The sequence below is a fragment of the Puma concolor genome, chromosome A2 (assembly GCF_028749965.1).
Source record: "Puma concolor isolate L17-30 chromosome A2, mPumCon1.1.hap2, whole genome shotgun sequence".
In the NCBI taxonomy this organism is placed as follows: Eukaryota; Metazoa; Chordata; class Mammalia; order Carnivora; family Felidae; genus Puma; species Puma concolor.
Window position 1 is genome coordinate 91,143,355 of NC_141668.1, and position 20,375 is coordinate 91,163,729.

Consider the following 20,375-nt stretch of genomic DNA (forward strand, 5'->3'; position numbering starts at 1 on the left):
CTGAGCTGAAACCAAAAGTTGGGTGCTTAACCGACTGAGCCACCCAGGCGCCCCTGTAGGTGTGTCTTTACCCCTTCATCTATCAATGGATCTTTTTACTATCTTAATGTGGCTACTAGAAAATTTTAAGTAACATATTAGCACACATTATATTTCTATTGGGCAGCATCGTTCTGGAGAAACATTTGGAGCTTCTGACCAGATAGATAGTATGCATTAGAAGACGAAGGCCTTGAACAACTTCTCCCACCACCGTTCCCTGGTGCCACCTCTTTTACCTGCTGGCCACTTGCCAGTCTTCAGCACAGGTGGAAATGCCGTGTTACTGTACTCCTGTTACACATCAAAACCACATGGATTCTAGCCATCCTTGCTTTTTAGTGTTCTGCTTCCGTTAGAAGCTACAGTGTGTGCCAGTCAAGAAGGAACATTTTGAAAAAAATTTTAAAGTTATTTATCTTGAAAAAGAGCGTGAAGGAGGGGCAGAGAGACGGAGAGAGAGAGAGAGAGAGAGAGAGAGAGAGAGAGAGAGAGAGAGAGAGAATTCTAAGCAGGCTCTGTGCTGTCAGCATAGAGCCCAACGTGGGGCTTGAACCCATGAAACCATGAGATCATGACCTAAGCTGATATCAAGTCAGACGCTTAACGGACTGAGCAACCCAGGCGCCCCAGGAACATTTTTAATTACGGCAGTTAAGACTCTTTTGGGATAATTTTCCCATATAGAGCAACAAGGCCATAGAGCCTTAACACAGGTTGAAGGAAACCTTTGGACAAGATGTTTGGATGCAATCAAGGGCAGAAAAGGAGAAAACAGGATCACAGGTGGTCCTGGAGAAAGCCAGGAAATGGAAGCAAATTTCAGGGACACTCCTGGGGTGATCTATGTCAAGTGGGAACTCTTCAGTCATCAACAGGGGCCCCGGATCTAACTGCAAGGTCATCCCACTCGCACATGCTCAACATGTGCCCTTGGTATTAGGGTCGCTGGTGTCACACCTGACCAACATGGATTCCTGTGTTGGGATGATGGACTGGTTACCTAAGTGCCATCCAGCATGGCAGCTGCCACCCACACACACAGCAATGGAGCAGCTGGACTACTGCTAGCGCGACCGGCCGGAAAGCTGAATTTTACATGTTAGTTAGCTCACATTTAAATTAAGCATGTGTGGCTGGTGGCTGATGCACCGGCCACTGCAGGTGTGAGCCTTGCTTCCCCAAGGGTGGTGTGCAGACGAGCAGCATAGGACCCTCTGTGAGCTTGTTAGAAATGCAAAGTATTTCTGACTTCACCTGGAGTTCCTGAAGTAAGTTCCACAGCGTAACAAGATAACCAGGATTCCCATGCACGTTAAAGTTTGGACAGCATTTACTTAGAGTAGTGGGGGGGGGGGGTCTCATTTGAAAACACTAGAGCCCATAAAATTGTATAAAAAGTTAGCATACCTAGGAGTGCCTGGGTGGCTCAGGCAAGTCTCCAACTTCAGCTCGGGTCATGACCTCACAGTTTGTGAGTTCGAGCCCTGCGTTGGGCTCTGTGCTGACAGCTTCAGATCCTTTGCCCCCCTCCCCTGCTTGCACACGGCACTCTCTCAAAAATAAACAAGACATTAAAAAGAAAAGTTATTGGGGCACCTGGGTGGCTCAGTTGGTTAAGTGTCTCTTGATTTTGGCTCAGGTCATGGTCTCTCACGGTTCCTGAGATCAAGCCCCGTGTCGGGCTCTGCGCTGACAGTGCAGAGCCTTCTTGGGATTCTCTCTCTCCATCTCTGGCCCTCCCCTGCTTACACACACTCTCTCTCAAAAAAAAAAACAACAAATATTAAAATAAAAAAGCTATTTATGTATTTTATGTATGTGTAGGGGTGTGTGTATGTGTATACACGTGTCTTCTTTCCTTCCCCTGGAAACAACATCCATACTTTTTCCTCAGATTTTGCAAGTTCCCAAACTGAGAAGTTTTAGCCTACAGGAATATGACCCCATTAAGTAGGAGAGGAGATTTCACCAAAGAAAACTATGAAGTTATCCTCTGCTATGTACTCTTCAGTTAATGAAGGGCAAAACCCGGCAATTCCTAGCTCTGAGTTCTTCCATTGAGCTCTTGTCATGTGTGGTAATGACACGGATACACTGTTTTTATTTCAAAATATGACATATACACACATCAGTAGAGGCTGCGCACACACATGTGCGCGTACACACACACGTATAAATATTCTATTGTGTACCACAAAGATCCTTATTTTTTTAGTGCAAAATTGGCCACAAAGAGCATTCGAGGACAAAGACCAGTTTGTGCTAGTATGTATTGCTGGCACAACTGGTAAAGGTTTAAAAATTTTTTTTCTTTTAATGTTTATTTATTTTTGAGAGAGAGAGAGAAAGAAAGAGAGAGAGAGACAGCATGAATGGGGAGGGGCAGAGAGAGAGGGAGACACAGAATCCGAAGCAGGCTCCAGGATCTCAGCTGTCAGCACAGAGCCCGACACGGGGCTTGAACTCACAGACTGTGAGATCGTGACCTGAGCCGAAGTCGGAGGCTCAACTGACTCAGCCACCCAGGAGCCCAACAACTGGCAAAGGTTGAAGTACCAATGTGCTACTGTAGGTGCTGCTCATTTTTTGGTTGGACTCAACCAGGAAAATATTTTTTTCAATTTGTGTAATGACTGTCTAGTTATCCTCTACAACATAAAACCATGAATAAAATCAGTTGATAAGTATGACTATTTAGCTTACTTTTCCATTAGTAAATAGTGCTGAGTTTATATCATAATAAAAAAAATAATGGTCTTTTGTTATTTCTTTTAGCCAAAAACTTACAAACGAAGGTGTAGTTAGGGATGAGGCTGTTTTCAGGCTTGTAAACTTGCCTCAGAGAAATATCCCCCCCTTTGTTAACAATAAAATGTCCTGACATCTCTGCTAAGGCAATGATTGATTCCTGGAGTTAGATAGTGTCCTAGAGTCTCAAAACAGCTCTAAGAGGGGCACCTGGGTGGCTCAGTTGGTTGAGTGTCTGACCGGCTCAGGTCATGTTCTCACAGTTTGAGTTCGAGCCCCACATCAGGCTCGCTGCTGTCAGCACAGAGCCCACTTCAGATCCTCTGTACCTTCTTCCCTGCTTGCATGCTCCCAAAACTAAAACATTAAAAAAAAAAAAAAAAAAAAAAAAAATGGCTCTAAGACTCTGCCTGATTCACTATCTTCCAGCTGGTATTTAAGAGGAAACATGCACAAACTGTTAGTTGGCTAATGCCAGGGGAAAATGAACTCAACCTATACGGCTCTAAGTATTCTCAGATGAAGAGAACATTTCTGAGTTTGGACTTTATTTTTTTCTGGTAATGTAAATTTATAAATGCAGAACTACTGATTGTACTTGCATTAGGCAGAGTCAGGTCCCCTTAATAAGCATGTTCACTAATCAGTCTGATGAAGGAAAATAACTTAGAAGCACTAGAAACTACAAACAGTCCAATACACATTTAATATATTTGGCTTTTGTAGGTAAGAGATTATTTAGAAACCAGCCAGCTAAAAGGGCTATTTACCATGACATTTCTAATATTTTTCCACCTCTGTAGTGTGATGGATGCCATTAAAATACAAGGGCTGAAAAACAGTCCTGAACTGTCCAGTATCAGATACGGGACAAATGTCACCCACCCTGCTATGGCGTGATGCTCCTGGTACAGAAGGTCTTCTCCATTCTTCTCTCCAGAAAGCACACTGGAAAGCAAGTGAGGGGTGTTATTGTAAGAATAACTTTGAATCCAGTCCATCATTGTCCAAGAGTCATACAGTCGGACACTCAACTGTATGATTTTCATGACATCTCACACCTGATCATGACACCCACCTTTGTGTCGACACCATCTCTGAGGATCCCTCAATCACTTATTGCCTTGCCCTCAGTCTGGGCCAAGGTTCTCATCTGCACTCAGTTTTAGATAACTTATTAACATAACTAATACAGGGAGCGCCTCAGTGGCTCAGTCAGTTAAGCCTCCGACTTTGGCTCAGGTCATAATCTCACAGTTCATGAGTTTGAGCCCTGCGTTGGGCTCTGTGCTGACAGTGTGGAGCCTGCTCGGAATTCTCTCTTTCTCTCTCTCTGCCCCTCACCTGCTCGTGCTTTCTCTCTCTCAAAATAAATAAATAAACTTAAAAAAAAAACCACCCATAACTAGAAAGGAGTTTTAAAAAATATTTATTATATTTTGTTCTAGAAATGGTAGAAAATAAAAACTGGTGCAATTATGTCACACATCCTTGGCAAGGCATAGTCAGCCTTTCACACCAGAGAAAAGTTGTACACAATGCCAGAAACGGAAATACCCAAGCCGAAGGTGACAAAGGGTGAGGCTGCTGATCGGAGGAGCCCTTTTGTAAAGGTTTAAAGTTTTCTTCTCTGCTGTCATTTACTTGTGGACAAATACCAGTCCAGTGGAAAGCATTCTGAACATAAAAGGCACCTAGAGTAAAAATCACACCTTGACTAATAAAAATAACGACACATGTTTACACTGAGAAAAAAGGTCCTATCACGCAACTGTCCTACAAGGCAACGATAATATAAATGCAAAAGCTACTGCAACTAAAAGATCTATCCACACTTACCTAAACCTGGCAGGGGAGTTAGATGATGACAGCCACTTTTGCATCTATAACCTGGACATGTTTTATCATCATTTAAATAAGCATGAGTACTGTACTTATAGGCGGGCTGGGGGCAGTCTATTTATCCATAGTCAAGATTTGCTTTGCTGCATTTTCTCTTAAAATGCATTGCTGCATACTCCATTCATGGCTACATGAAAAATTCATGTCGTCCTTTAAGAATAAAGCGAAACTTAAAATTGCAAGTTTAAACCGAAAGTCCATTTAAATTATCATAAAGCCAAATAAAGCTGATGTTTTACTATGATTTAAGCACCTGAAATATATTCTGATCAATTTATATTCTCTGAGCTAGAATTAGGATCCTCAGGATTTGTATTATGTGTACAAATATTGCAAATTAAGCTAATAAAAACTTGAAAAAATACAAATAATCTTTAGCTACAAAGATCTAAAATACACCTATGGTCTGTACTAAGACAAAAATGAACAAGAAGCCAGCAAACACCAGTCTGCATGTTCTCGTCTGGGGAAAAAGGACTCAGCGGAGCCAGGTGGTGTTCAGCTGGGTCTGGTTCTTGATGCTGGTATCCATTTTTAGCACTTCGCGAATGGCCATGGTAGCGTAGGTAGAAGGAGGAAGAGAAAAATCCATCTTCAGAGCTCTGTATTTGCCTTCTGCCAGGCAAGAAAGAAGAGAACGGTCAGAAAAGGAAGGCAGCTGCAGAGAGACTGGGGAGAGTCATATAATCGCTACAGAGAGGAAAGAACTGGGCTCTTCTGCAGGCACCACCTCCCGTGGGGCCTCAGAGAATAAAATGTAGAAGTGAGATCAGAAGTATATGATCCAGCCGAATCCCGACAGTAATTCTACTTGGAACCTTCAAGAAGGGCACAGGGTGGAAACAGACGAGGGAATGGCAGCCAGAAGTTGACAATGACAATGCAGATTTCATGTTTTAGACTCTGTTCCTGGATACTCCCTCACCTTTGTTCACTCAGTGGGGGAGGAAATATTCAACCACCTAATACCATAATGTTCATTCATTTTCAGTGAAATCTATTGTTCTAATCACCTGGCATCAAGCTATAACCACGAAACCAAGATGACAAAACACAAAATAGCAATCACTGGGCAGGTGGAAGGTGGCAGTTTAATTTATGTTTTCGTCTGAGAAAATGTTTCAAAGTTGACACAGGGCTGACGGCTGAGTAAACTTACCAGAAGCAAACACCGGTGGTGGTTTCCCTTCTAGGTTGTCCACATCTGTGTTGAAGAGTGGAATTTTGGGATCATCATATGCAACGACTTCCCTTCAAAACACACAAATAAAGTGTGAATGCAAACTTCTATGAAAGGAACTAAAACTGCTCATCACCATTTTCTTAGAAAGGAAATAACACACAGGCCTGTGTAAGGAATTCTAAGGGGAAGTTGTTCAATAACAGAACAGGGCCAGATTTTACATGTAAGTATTGCTTTTGTACGATCATACAAGATGACAAATGATGCCAGACTACGTTAAAAAAAATATAAAATGCTTCCTTAGTATGGAAATTCTTTTTCTATGTAGGTGGAAACTTCACTTGGTGAAGATGTGAATTAGTAATGGCATTTGTATCTTCTCCACGGTGGTCATCACTTCTAACAGCACCGCGTTACTCACCAGAAACAGCTCTCTGGGGTGGGGAAGACCAAGTCCAACCTGGCCAACCTCATCCCACAACCCAGAGATGGAGACAGGGAAAAGAGAGAATCTCCCGGCAATGGACAACTAATTCAGGATTTAGTTTTTAAAATTATCAAACAGAATTGAGTTTTATAAAATTATCAAATAAATATACTGAAATATTTTAAATGAGTTAATACATGTATGTTTTTTTCTTCAGAACATATTAAAACAAACAGATCAGTGTTTGAAACTCATAGCTAATTCGGAATAAAGGTAGCTTGCTCAGGGATAGCTTTATAAGCAAATCTTAGTTTTTTCAAAGTAGGGAAAAAGTTTAAATGTTTCTTCCATTTTTTTTTTTTTAAAGCCTGACGCGGGCTCAAACTCACGAACTATGAGATCATGACCTGAGCTGAAGTCAGACACTTAATTGACTGAGCCACCCAGGTGCCCCTTCTTCCTTTTTATTAACGTTTATTTTTATTTTTGAGAGAGAGAGAGAGAGAGAGAGAGATCTCACAAGCGCGTGCATGTGTGCAAGCAGGGGAGGGGCAGAGAGAGAGGGAGACATAGAATCCGAAGCAGGCTCTAGGCTCTGAGCCTGACGCTGGGTTTAAACCCATGGAACGCGTGATCATGACCTGAGCCAAGGTCAAACACTTAACCCACTGAGCCACCCAGGCGCCCCACTCTGCATAGATCTTCAATAATTTAGCAAGGTCTATAAAATGTAAACTTAACCACTTACACTTGTTTGTTTCCTGATGATCGAAAAATGCAAGTAGAAGTAATAATGATAATAGTAACAACAAGTAATGCTTCTATGCCAGGTTGTCAACACTGGACAATAAACATGTGATGCAAAAGCTTTAAATCTCACATTGTAATTCAGTTCTACTTCCTTCCAGACTATCACTCACCAACTGACATTCTGAGGACGAATAATGATCTTTCGGTAGGCTCCTGATAAGGAATAATCTCGAATTTTGTGTCTCATGTTGTCAATATCCAGATTGTCTGCTGTGAGCATTTCCCTGTAGGCTTCACTAACTGTAAGATACAAAAAGTTAGCTGGAATGCAGCATGTGAGCAAGCCACCTTCTGCCAGACCACAAATAAATTCATAGCATCCTAACAAAATTAGTCTCTCTCATTTATAATCCAGCCTGTTCTCTAGAATCAAAATTTAGGGATTAACTACTAGGACTAGATGTCTCCAGCTTAGATTTGAGCAATTTGTAAGTTATCTCTCATAAGCAGCCACAGTATCTGGGGTGTAAGGTTCTCAAGCTAACTATAAAAGGCCATTTCAAGAGAAGTTATTAACCTATAATTTATACATGCTCAGAGTTGGAAGACAGCATGTACAGAGGCCTCCAATTCCTGAAGAAGGCAGTTATAAATAAATGTATAAAAATAAGAGACCTGGGAAAACAATCTGGCTCACCCTCACCCCTGATGTGGAATCTTTTTTATAACACCTGAGAGAGACAGTCACCCGGCCTTTGCTTGCAGGTTGCCATTTACAGTAACGTCTTTGTGAGGCTCACCAATTGTTAGAAAGTTCCTTATTCCAAACTGAAATCTGTCTTTTTATAACTTCTGTTCACTGCTTTGCAACACAGCAGGTTAACTGCCCTTTTTCACATGTTCACACAAGTGCTGGACCTTTAAGCCGTATCTTCTTTAGGCCACACACACGTTCTTTCAACTGTCCCTCTTCTGACATTGCTGTATTCTCCACAAAATCCTTCATCTGCCTCAGGGTAGCAGAATGATGTTCAATAAGAACTCCAGATACTTTTTATATAGACTACTATCAAGCCGGACCTTTACAGAAGTAAGAATTTATATTTAACTCTATTAAATGCCTTCTGTAGTTCTTTTAAAAAATTTACTTTTTATACAATTAGTATTAACAGTTTTGGGTAACATAACTTGCAAACATGATAAGCAGATTTTAAAAAAATGTTTATTTATATTTGAGACAGAGAGAGAGAGTGCACGAGCAGGGAAGGGGCAGACAGAGAGGGAGACACAGAACCTGAAGCAGCCTATAGGCTCTGAGCTGTCAGCACAGAGCCCGACGCGGAGCTTGAACCCATGAACCGTGAGATCATGATCTGAGTTGAAGTTGGACACTTAACCCATCGAGCCACCCAGGCGCCCTGCAGATTTCTTATTCAAGTTATTCATAAAAAATATTGGGTAGACCAGGGTCAAGGAAAGACTCCCTCACAACGTATCTATAAGACAACAGGGATCCCTAAACTGAGCACTGCTGGATGCCAAGCGCGCATATGTAACCGATCCACATGCCCATCCAGTCTACGAGCCCCTGTCTTCGCCACAAGGATTCCATGAACAAACTTTGTCAAAAGCTGTATTGAATTTATGGCTTAAATGGCATTACCCTGTGCCATAGGGTAGGCAGACTGTTCCCCTCCCCCCTCCTATTCATTCCCTCCTCCTTTTCTCTGCTTTCTCTCAGTGAAGTCAACCTCACATAAGAATTAGAAGCGCAGCAATCTGATTATATTAATATGTAAGTGGCAGATGACTAACTTTTGTCAGTATTTGCAGTATCAAAGACGGGTGTTAATTCCTAAGCATTCTGTAACTTGTATAGTTACAAGGAATATAACATTGATAAGCAAAATAATCATTCTGACCCCTCGAGAGAAAAGATGTCTTTTTTTTGTTTTTTTAAGTTTTTACTCATTTGAAAGAGACAAAGGCAGTGTAAGTAGGGAGGGGCGGGGGGGGGGGGGAGAGGGTAGGGAGGGAGGGAGACAGAGAATCACAAGCAGGCTGTGTGCTGCCAGCACACAGAGTCTGACACGGAGCTCTAACTCCCGAAACCTCAAGATAATAACCTGAGCAGAAGTCAGCCCCTTAGCTGAAGGAGCCACCCAGGAGCGCCTCCACCATTTTGTTTCTTAATTTAAATTACCCAGGGGCGCCTGACTGACTTAGTGGAACATACAACTCTTGAACTTGGGGTACTTAAGTTCGAACCCCATGTTGGGTGTAGAGATTACCTAAAAATAAAAATTTTTAAAAAATTATCCATTTGAGGGGCGCCTGGGTGGCTCAGTCGGTTAAGCATCCGACTTCGGGTCAGGTCATGATCTCATGGTTCGTGGGTTTGAGCCCCGCATCGGGCTTTGTGCTGACAGCTCAGAGCCTGGAGCCTATTTCGGATTCCCTGTCTCCCTCTGTCTCTGCCCCTCCCCCACTCGTGCTCTGTCTCCCTCTGTCTCAAAAATAAACATTAAAAAAAATAAAAAAAAATTATCCACTTGAATACCTTTCAGGGAGACTTTATATATGTAAACATAGTTTATAAATGTTTGAAATCTAAACATTTTCAAGTCTGACAGAAATGAAAGTTCTAAAATTATATTTAAAGTACTGATTTTTTCCCCTCTCTCTATTCTTGGTGGCTGGTAAGTGGCTTAAATATGTCACGCTTTGTTTTATCTACTTTCCCCTGACAGGGAACTTACTTTTATGCTTTGGGTAGATAACATCGAAACCAGGCAAAGGCATTACCACATCATGGATGGAGTAATTATTAACATCTTCTTCATCAACATAGGTGGCTGTAGCTGCAAATTGACACACAGATAAATTAAGAAAAACTACAAAAATAGGTGATATTTTCATGAGCTTGATCTTCAAAAATTATATGCAAGCTGACACAGGATGAGTGGCCTACAAAATTTAAGGAAATTAAGTTAGGTACCTTTCTGTCTTTTCTGCTCTACCCAAGAAATAAAATCATGGATTCATAACAAGTGGAAAGTCAAAAAAACAAAAAACAAAAAAACAAACATTTATTTCTCAGCTGCACCCATATGTTTTTAGAATGCTTTAAAAAAACAAGCTGCTTTCTCCTTTTTAAACAATCCTACAAAATACTATCTAGAAAGCTATCGCCATTGGATGCATTTTGATAAAAGAATAATTTTAAATCAGTCTGCGTTTAGAGGATGAAATGTGATGGCATATGGGACATTAAAACACACTGGATGTAATCAACATTTGAGGAGATTAAAAACTATTAATCCAGGATAATCAAAATTTCTCAACAGGACCCTTAGTGGACTTATTGGGTATACATGTAGATGAACAAGCTATGTCTTCAGACAGAAGAAGGGCGGCTGGGTGTGCCAGAACATGGACTTTGGAAACAGGCCGACTTTGATTCTGAATCTCTGCCTTTTCTTTTTTTAACCAGATGTGGAATCTTGTGAATCTTGTCTGAAGAACACAGGGAACACTTCACAGAATACTGCGAGCTTTAAACCAGAAGAGGTAGGCAAAGGGCTTAACACAAGGCCTGACACAAGGTGGGGGCTCAGCATCAGAGGGGATCAGCTGTGTGTTTTATGAACATTGCCAGCACAGAGTACGCACTAAGTGTCTGTTACGTCACGGCCCGTGTGTGAAGTGAGCTCCGGTCGAAAGCTGACTTACAGAAACTCTTTAAAACTGGCGGACAATAGCTGAGGTGCCAAGGCAAGTCCAGAAGTGTAGAGGAGTATTTGCTAGACCCAGATTAAAGTTTAGAAAAAGACTTAAAGACAACATCTCATTCAAATCTTCTTCTAGCCAAGAAAATGGAGGCCCAGAGACCCAGAAGAGAGTCAGATGCTTACTCAAATCGTATGCATATTTTGATTAGAGATACAGATGCAAAGTGTTCCGTCTGAGCTTACAATGCCTTTCCATTTAACCTTACTAGACACCCCCCACCCTCCCCAAGCAGTGGCCAGGCTGGATTTTAAGCACTAGTGTCAAATGACTGAACCCTAGTTTGGTGGAGTCAGGAGGATATCTGCCTTTTTACCTCCTTTGAGAACGAGGTCCCCCGGGACGGGTCTCAGTCCGTACTCCTCTATCCTCTTGCTTACCATGTTATTCCACACATAGCTTTGGTAGCTATGAATATACATTAAGCGATTATTTCTTGGTATCTGGAGGGAAGGATAAAAAACAGGCAAGGAAAAAAATACATATTCTGAATATTAAAAGTACTGTACTTTCCCAGGCCTCCCACTTGCTCAGTGGTGACCCTAGAACGAGAAGCTCGTAGCTCAAATCTCATCTCTCTAAAGGCTTATAGCAACAGCGACTGATGCACGGCAACCAATTTTAGAGACAGAACTCCTCCGACTACGGGGTGCTCATGGTCAGCTTCCATGGCGGCAGCTCCCACATGTTCATGCAAATAAAGCAAGTCCTGTGGAGCTCACACCCTAAACCAAAGACACGGCCCTCAAACTCTAGAAATTCACATATTGGTTAGTTACACAGCAAATAGTGCTTCCTTCCTGCTAATGGCCGTGGAGGGAGAAAATCTGAATGACTGAACTGACAACTGACTTCATGCGGTAAAAATTCTTTCTTGTTTACCAGGGGAAGAGTAAATGAGACGTTAAGTTTAAGAGTTAACCTTTAGTCCACGAGGGATCACAGCCATCTGAACACTGGCAGAGGCCACACTTGCCAAGATGGTACCCACTCCTGAACAACCACGAAGAAACCAAACTAAAATGTAATCACTAGGGCGCTTCCCGTGCAACCTCTTACTGAGGCAGGTTGCAGTCCCGATGCTGGACAACGATCAACAAGTGCACCCTAAGATGGATTCTGAATTTCTAAAGTAGCAAGATACTTAAAATTAAAGTTAAGTTACATTTCCTTAAATTAAATTCCTTAAGTTAAATTTAATTAAATTTAAATTAAATTTCCTTGTAGGCAGTATTTACCACTTTCATGCTTTTCTCAGCCCTCCATGCGAATAACTGTTGCCAACGCCACCCACACCCACCACCCTCCCTCGTCACCATTCAGGGTACACACAAGGATCACTCAGGTAACACACGTCTCCGAGATCACCAAAGGATCCTTATTTACCTTCCGCTCTTCTAAGATTTAGTAAAATATTTAAAGGTAAAATTTAAAAAGAATTAAGCCACCTCAAGTCATTTGCCTGACTTCACAAATAGCACTCACTATGCCAAATGCAGAGACTATATTCTTCATTCCATATTTTGAAAGTCCTCGCAGCAGCTGCCCTTCCACACACCTTTTGACAGGTAGTTTTCTGAGGGCAGCAGCTGGGTCTTTGGTCTTCGCCCACTCTTCCCTGCACTTAACCAAGTAGCCCTTTTCAGCTGGGGGGGGAAAAAAGTTGTGTTAAAACAATTTATGAAATGGACGGATTTCCGTAACTTTAACAGGCTTCCTAGAGAACACAAAATTAGAAAATGCTCTTTGAAACACAGGTACTCTGAACAGATTCTGCTGAGAATACCTGTCAGGAGGTGAGAAGATGGGACGGGGAGAATGTACAGAATGAAACAGCTTCGTCGATATTAGCCCCCCCACCACCTCCAGTATTGAAAGTCCATTACTGTCCCCTTATCACGGCTGATTTAACAGAAGACAAAACCCAGGGAGCCTTTTCTCCTTTCTCTTTTTCTACTGTGTTGGCAAATTTGATAGGAACTCTCCTTAAAAGTAGACAACTTTATCTCTTTAATTTGGAAATGAATAATTACCCAAAGGGACTAAATATTTTGATAATTTGTAAAGTAGTATTTAAATCATTTTTTAGATGATATGAATTTAGACGTACTTTCTGGAAAGTAGCTAACAAACTAAAATCTTCAACACTTTTTGCCCAGTTTTTAATCTCTACTACACTATGCTTTAACAAATTAACCACAAGTGAGATGTGTTTGGATTCCTGCACGTTCAGGGATTTAGTAGTGTATGGGGCAAAGGAAATATATTTGTTTATGAATTAATATATTAGATGAACTAAAGAGCTAAACACAGGATACAAATTATAAATCTCAAATATATACATAAAATTTGTGAAAAAATAAACTATCCTTTTAATTTTACTATAAAAACAATTAAAAAAATTTTTTTTAACATTTATTTATTTTTGAGACAGAGAGAGACAGAGCATGAATGGGGGAGGGACAGAGAGGGAGACACAGAATCTGAAGCAGGCTCCAGGCTCTGAGCTGTCAGCACAGAGCCCGACGTGGGGCTGGAACTCACAGAGCGGGAGATCATGACCTGAGCTCAAGTCGGACGCCCAACCGACTGAGCCACCCAGGAGCCCCAAAAACAATTTTTAAAATTTCTGAAATACCTACCTAATATACACAGATATTTTTTATTCAAAGCAATTCCACAAATACCTAACAAGATATTCTATTTTTTTTCATTAACATGAATTTTATTCTTACCTCCAGAACGGGGTTTCAATATTAAATCCATGACTTCAGTCCAGGAATTCTGTAATATAGCTCTAAAATGAAACAGCATTTATTTTACTTTAATTTTTTCTACTTAATTTTACATTATTTTACTTAATTTTGCGTTAAGATAAATTTTATATGCTGAAATTTATGGAGTAAAAAATTGTGTTAAAATTCTATATATTTTATTAAACTTAAAAATAAGCTGAAAAACTAATGATATAGGTTTCAAATGTAAATGAGAAAAGAACTCAAAAGAGAGAAGAAAATTAAGAATGTTTACTTATTAACATTTAACATCACATCAACTTGTATTTTTATTTATTTATTTAAATGTTTATTTATTTTGAGAGAGAGAGAGAGAGAGAGGGAGGGTGGGTGCAGAGAGAGGGTGGGGAGAGAATCCCAAGCAGTCTCCACACTGTCATCACACAGCCTGATGCGGGGCTCGATCCCATGAACCACAAGATCATGATTTGAGCCAAAACCAAGAGTTGGTCGCTTAACCAGCTGAGCCACCCAGATGCCCCTTATGTCACAGGTTTCATTTTTTATTTTATTTATTTTATTTTTATTAAAAAAATTTTTTTTCAACGTTTATTTATTTTTTTGGGGGGGACAGAGAGAGACAGAGCATGAACGGGGGAGGGGCAGAGAGAGAGGGAGACACAGAATCGGAAACAGGCTCCAGGCTCTGAGCCATCAGCCCAGAGCCTGACACGGGGCTCAAACTCACAGACCGCGAGATCGTGACCTGGCTGAAGTCGGACGCTTAACCGACTGCGCCACCCAGGCGCCCCTTGTCACAGGTTTTAAAAGCTATAATAGTAAATACTACCAAGTCATTAAGCTGTTAAACATGGTATCTGTACAAATCTGTACTAAAACTCATTTGAAACCTCTCAAGAAATTTCTCCCCTGTGTTAAATACCTTCTTGCCTAGACAAAGAGTAACACTTTATCCTTCCCTATTATTCTGGCCCAAATGGAAACATCTTTACTTTTGTTGGTTATAAGTTATACATGATTCTTAAAAATTAAACAGTACATAAGAAAGGTTACCTATAATCTAACACTTTATTATTTTTTAATGTTCATTTATTTTTAGAGATAGAGTGTGAGTGGGGGAGGGGAAGAGAGAGAGGGAGATACAGGATCAGAAGCAGGCTCCAGGCTCCTAGCTGTCAGCACAGAGCCTGACGCGGGGCTTGAACTCACAGACCGCGAGATCATGATCTGAGCCGAAGTCGGACACTTAACTGACTGAGCCACTCAGGTGCCCCTAAATTAACACTTTAGAGTGTATTTTTCATGACTTTTTAAAAAAGATTTTTAAGTAATCTCTATATCCAACATGAGGACTGAACTCACAACCCTGAAATTTAAGAGTCATGTGCTACACCGACTGAGCCAGACAGACACCCCCATGACTTTTCTTGATACATCTAAGTGCACACAATTTTTTCTTTAACTTTTATTGTACTATCTTTTGCCTCGCAAAAATTCTATTTTGCCTATCATATCTGCAATTTTTTTCTGTTAAGATATTTGGTCTTGGGAGTTATGCTTAGAGAGGCCTTCCTGACCATAAGAATATAGAAATAACCATTAATTTTAGTTTTAGTTAACTAGGGTTTTAATTTTTCATATTTAAGTTAACCCATATGGGATACTTTTGTATATTAAAGTGTATAAAATGCTGTTTGGTATCCGATGATGTGCTCATATGGATTATTTATCCACTAATGTGATTAATTACATAACAGATTTTCTACTACTGGCCATCCTTGCGTTCCTGGAACAAGCCATGCTCTATCAGTCTGTAAATATTCTCCTGGGTGACACATTATGTAGCTGGCTAGGCTATCTGCAACACCTCCCAAGAGAAGAGAGTTCTAACTCAGGACTAGGCATTGGTCTGCCAGGTATCATAGAAGGAGCTGTCTTTATTCAAAAACCTTTGTTATCTGGCTGGCCACTTGATTTTGTAAATACTTTTATTGTAAAGCAGCTGCGCTCAGCCATTTACACACTGTGTATGACTGGTTCACACTGTTTTAACAGTGGAGGTGAGTCGTTCTATGAACACTCCACGGCCCACAAAGCCTAAAACATTTACTATGTGGCCCTTGGCAGAACAAGTCTGCCAACAAGTGGTACAAAATATTGCAAAGTTTAAGATGCTACCATATACATGCAAGTTCCATATACACTGCCATATTAAATATTCGCAGATGTGGTTACAATAGGCCATTCTATCTGGCCCACTACACATTAAGATGTTTTCTACTTTTCCTATGTTCTCTTTCTTTACCTTCCTTTTTTTTTTTTTTTTAATTTTTAAATCTTTATTATTTTTGAGAGAGAGAAACAGCATGAGCAGGGGAAGAACGGAGAGAGAGGGAAACACAGAATCCGAAGCAAGCTCTAGGGGCTCAAACCTATGAACTGTGAGATCATGACCTGAGCCGAAGTTGGGCACTTAACCGACTGAGCTACCCAGGCGCCCTATTATTTACCTTCCTTTTTTAAAAAATTGTATAAAATACATATAACATCGAACTCATCATTTTAGCCACTGTCTATCTGCCTCTCCCTTGCTCACATTGTCTCTCTCTCTCAAAAATAAACATTACAAATATTTAAAAAATATGTATCTTCTTGGAAAAAAGTTCAAGTTCTTTGCCCATTTTATTTAAAAAAAAATTTTTTTTTCAACGTTTATTCATTTTTGGGACAGAGAGAGACAGAGCATGAACGGGGGAGGGGCAGAGAGAGAGGGAGACACAGAATCGGAAACAGGCTCCAGGCTCTGAGCCATCCGCCCAGAGCCCGACGCGGGGCTCAAACTCACGGACCGCGAGATCGTGACCTGGCTGAAGTCGGACGCTTAACCGACTGCGCCACCCAGGCGCCCCTCTTTGCCCATTTTAAATCAGGTTATTTTGCTGTTGTGTTGTAGGAACTCTATATATTTTGGATATTAACCCCTCATCAGATATATAATTTGCAAACATTTTCTCCCCTTCTGTGGGTTGCTTTTTCATTCTGTTGATAAGTGTCCTTTGGACACAAAAACTTTTTATTTTCTTTTATTTAAGTTTTAGTTAACATACTGTGAAATACTGGTTTCAGGAGAATTCAGTGATTCATCACTTCCATACAACACCCAGTGCTCATCACAAGTGCTCTCCTTAGAACCCATCACCCATCTATCTCATCTCCCACCGAGCTCCCTCGATCAACCCTGTTTGTTCTCTATCATTAAGAGTTTCTTGTGGTTTATTTGCCTCTCTTCCTTTCCTCCCACCCCTTCCATACATTCATCTATTTTGTTTCTTAAATTTCACATATGCGTGAAATCACATAGTATTTGTCTTTCTCTTACTTTGCTTAGCATGATATGTGCTAGCTTCATCCACATCGTTGCAAATGGCGAGATTTCATTCTTTGTGAAGGCTGAATAATATTCCATTGTACATATATATACACATCTTCTTTATCCATTCATCAGTCAATGCACATTTGGGCTCTCTCCATAGTTTGGCTATTGTTGATAATGCTGCTATGAACACTGGGGTGCAGGTACCCCTTTGAATTTTATTTTTGTATTCCTTGGGGAAATACCTAATAGTGCAATTGCTGAATCATAGGGTAGTTCTATTTTTAGTTTTGAGGAACCTCCATACTGTTCTCCAGAGTGGCTGCACCAGTTTTCATTCCCACCAACAATGCAAGAGGGTTCCTGTTTCTTCACACCCTTGCCAATATCTGTTGCTTCTTGTGTAATTCTAGCCATTCTGGTAGGTGTGAGGTGGTATCCCATCATGTTTTTGATTTGTATTTCTATCTGTATTTTGATTTGTATTTTGATGATGAGTGATGTTGAGCATCTTTTCATGTCTGTTAGCCATCTGGATATTGTACATAAATATCTTAAATTTTATGGAGTCCAACCTATTTTTTTCTTTTGGTGTTATAACCAAGAAATTGGCAACCAAATGTCATGAGGTTTTCTCGTTTTCTTCTAATTTTATAGTTGTAGCTCTTATGTTTAGGTCTTTGATCTATATTAATTCTGGTAAATGGTGTACGATAAGAGTCCAACTTCATTTTTTAATGTTTATACCCAATTTCCCCAACACAACTGACTGAAAAGACAGTCCTTTACCATTGAATGGTCTTGTCATCCTTGTTATTTGACCATATATGCAAAGATTTATTACACCTTAAAAGAAAAATGTTTTACTTAGGTGTAATTCATGTATCCATATAATTCATCCATTTAAGTACACAATATAATGGCTTATGGTATACTCACAGAATTGTGCAACATCACACAATCAATTCTGGAACATTTTTATCACCCAAAAAGAAATCCTGCACCCATGAGCAGTCACTATCTATTACTCCTCCCCCAGACCTAGGCACCACTAATCAACTTCCTTTCTCTATGGATTTGTGTAATCTGGATAACTCATATAAATGCATCCTACAGTATTTTGCCTTTTGTGACTAGCTTCTTTCACTTAGCATGTTTTCAAGGTTTATCCATGTTGTAGCAAGTATCAGTACTCCATTCTCTTTTATTGTCCCTTTGTTTTAAGGGGGGGTAGGGGAGGGACAGAGGAGGAGAGAGAGAATCTTAAGCAGGCTCCATAGCCAGCCTGGAGCCCAGCTCAGGGCTCGATCTCATGAATCATGAGATCATGACCTGAGCCAAAATCAAGAGTCAGAGGCTTGGGGCACCTGGGTGGCTCAGTCAGCTGAACTTCTGACTCGGTTTTGGCTCAGGTCATGGTCTCACAGTTGGTGGATTTGAGTCCCACGTGGTGGTCACAGTATGGAGCCTGCTTGGGATTCTCTCTCCCTTTGCAAATAAATCTTAAAAAAAAAAAAAAAAAAAGAGGTGGAGGCTTAACCAACTGAGCCACCCAGGTGCTCATTGTTTATTTTTATTGTTGAATAATATTCCATTGTGTGGATACATCACATTTTGTTTATCTATTTATCAGTTGATGGACATCTGGGTCGTTTCCCTTTTTTTGGCTGCTAAAAACATTGGTGTAAACTTTTGTATGACGCACGTTTTCAAATTCTTGAGTATATACCTAGGAGCGCAACAGCTGAGTCATATGGTATTTGGTGTAGAGGACTAGCCAGGCTGTTATCCAAAATAGGTATACTATTTTACATTTTTACCAGCAGGGCATGCAGGTTCCAATTTCTTCACATCCTCACCAACACTTTTTATTGTAAGCCTTTTTGACTTTAGCCATCATAGTGGATGTGAAGTGATAGCTCACTGGGGTTTTAAATTGCTTTTCCCTAATGATTAGTGATTCCCTAATGATGTTGAACATCTTTCCATGTGCTTTCTGGCCATTAATCTATGTTCTTTGGAGAAATGTCTACTCAGATCACCTGTTTTTATTTTAGTTATTTTTTTTGGAGACAGAGTGTGCACGTGTATGTGAGTGGGGGAGGGGCAAAAGCAGAGAGAGAGAGAGAGAGAGAGAGAGAGAGAGAGAGAGAGAGAGAGAAAATATCTTAAGCAGGCTCCACGTGGGCTTGTCACAGACCCTGGGGTCATGACCTGAGCCGAAATCAAGAGTCAGACACTCAAAAGACTGAGCCACCCAGGTGCCTCTCACTTGCCCGTTTTTAGACTGTCATTTGTCCTTGTGTCTTTGCTTTGTAAGAGTTCTTTAAAAATCTTGGATGTAAGTCACCCTTCCAAAACTCGAAACTAAGGGTTTTGTTTTTTGTTTTTGTTTTCCTATGATGGTAACAGTGGGCTTCTTTGAAGCTAGGAAATATTCTTATGTTGTGCAAACTGTTGATTTGGGATTCTAAATGCACTGTATACTCATACTGTATACTTAAGGCATGCAATGCAATTTTTGTTCCTTTATATTTTTGATAAATCTGATCTCATTTTCATTAATCATTTTACACTATCTTTGGAGTACAAAATTTGCAGGGTCCCACCGCTGTTCTTCTGCCAAATTCATTACAAATTCAAAAGTTGATACAGTTTTCCCTTAAATATTCTGTCCCATAATACAATTAACATCTTCACTATCTTTATCAATGTCCTTTGGCCATTTAGCAAGATTGAAAACATCCATCATCATTTATTATCTAATAATAATGATTACCAGTTACTTTAGTTTTCTTCTTGGCAAAAATTCTTTCTGTGCTTAGGATGCTTTAGTTTTAAAATATTACTTTCTGGGGGCGCCTGGGTGGCTCAGTCGGTTGAGCGTCCAACTTCGGCTCAGGTCATGATCTCACAGTCCATGGGTTCGAGCCCCGCGTCGGGCTCTGTGCTGACCGCTCAGAGCCTGGAGCCTGTTTCAGATTCTGTGTCTCCCTCTCTCTCTGCCCCTCCCCCACTTGCACTCTGTCTCTCTCTGTCTCAAAAATAAACATTTAAAAAAAAATATTACTTTCTGGGGACGCTTGGATGGCTCAGTTGTTTGAGCTTTCGACTTTTGATTTTGACTCAGGTCATGATCCCAGGGTCATGGGATGGAGCCCTGCATCAGACTCCGCGGTGAGCATGGAGCCTGCTCAAGATTCTCTCCCTCTCTCTCTCTCAAATAAAATATTATTTCTGCTTATTGAGCACTTACTGTATTTAAGGCATAGAAATAGATGCTGCATAGACACCATGTCACTTCCATTTCACCACCCTGTGGGGTTAGTATTATGATCTCCATTTTACAGATGAGTAGTCTGAGGCTCAAAACCCAAGTCTGACTTTACTGCCTGAGCTTTTAAC

General features: G+C 40.6%; 1 protein-coding gene across 5 annotated transcripts in view; it reads right to left on the reverse strand.

Moving 5' to 3' along the window:
• Positions 1-4,203: 4,203 nt before the first annotated feature.
• PUS7 (pseudouridine synthase 7) overlaps positions 4,204-20,375 on the reverse strand; it is a 55,670-nt gene continuing 39,498 nt past the window's right edge. For all 5 annotated transcript variants that reach the window (XM_086696908.1, XM_086696907.1, XM_086696906.1 and 2 more), the window contains 7 exons: positions 13,577-13,638; positions 12,327-12,487; positions 11,158-11,284; positions 9,812-9,913; positions 7,223-7,352; positions 5,852-5,943; positions 4,204-5,307 (listed from right to left, as the gene is read on the reverse strand). In XM_086696908.1, coding sequence (XP_086553034.1) covers positions 5,171-5,307; positions 5,852-5,943; positions 7,223-7,352; positions 9,812-9,913; positions 11,158-11,284; positions 12,327-12,487; positions 13,577-13,638 — 811 coding nt within the window. In that variant the 3' untranslated portion in view covers positions 4,204-5,170. The remainder of the gene's footprint in view (positions 5,308-5,851; positions 5,944-7,222; positions 7,353-9,811; positions 9,914-11,157; positions 11,285-12,326; positions 12,488-13,576; positions 13,639-20,375) is intronic.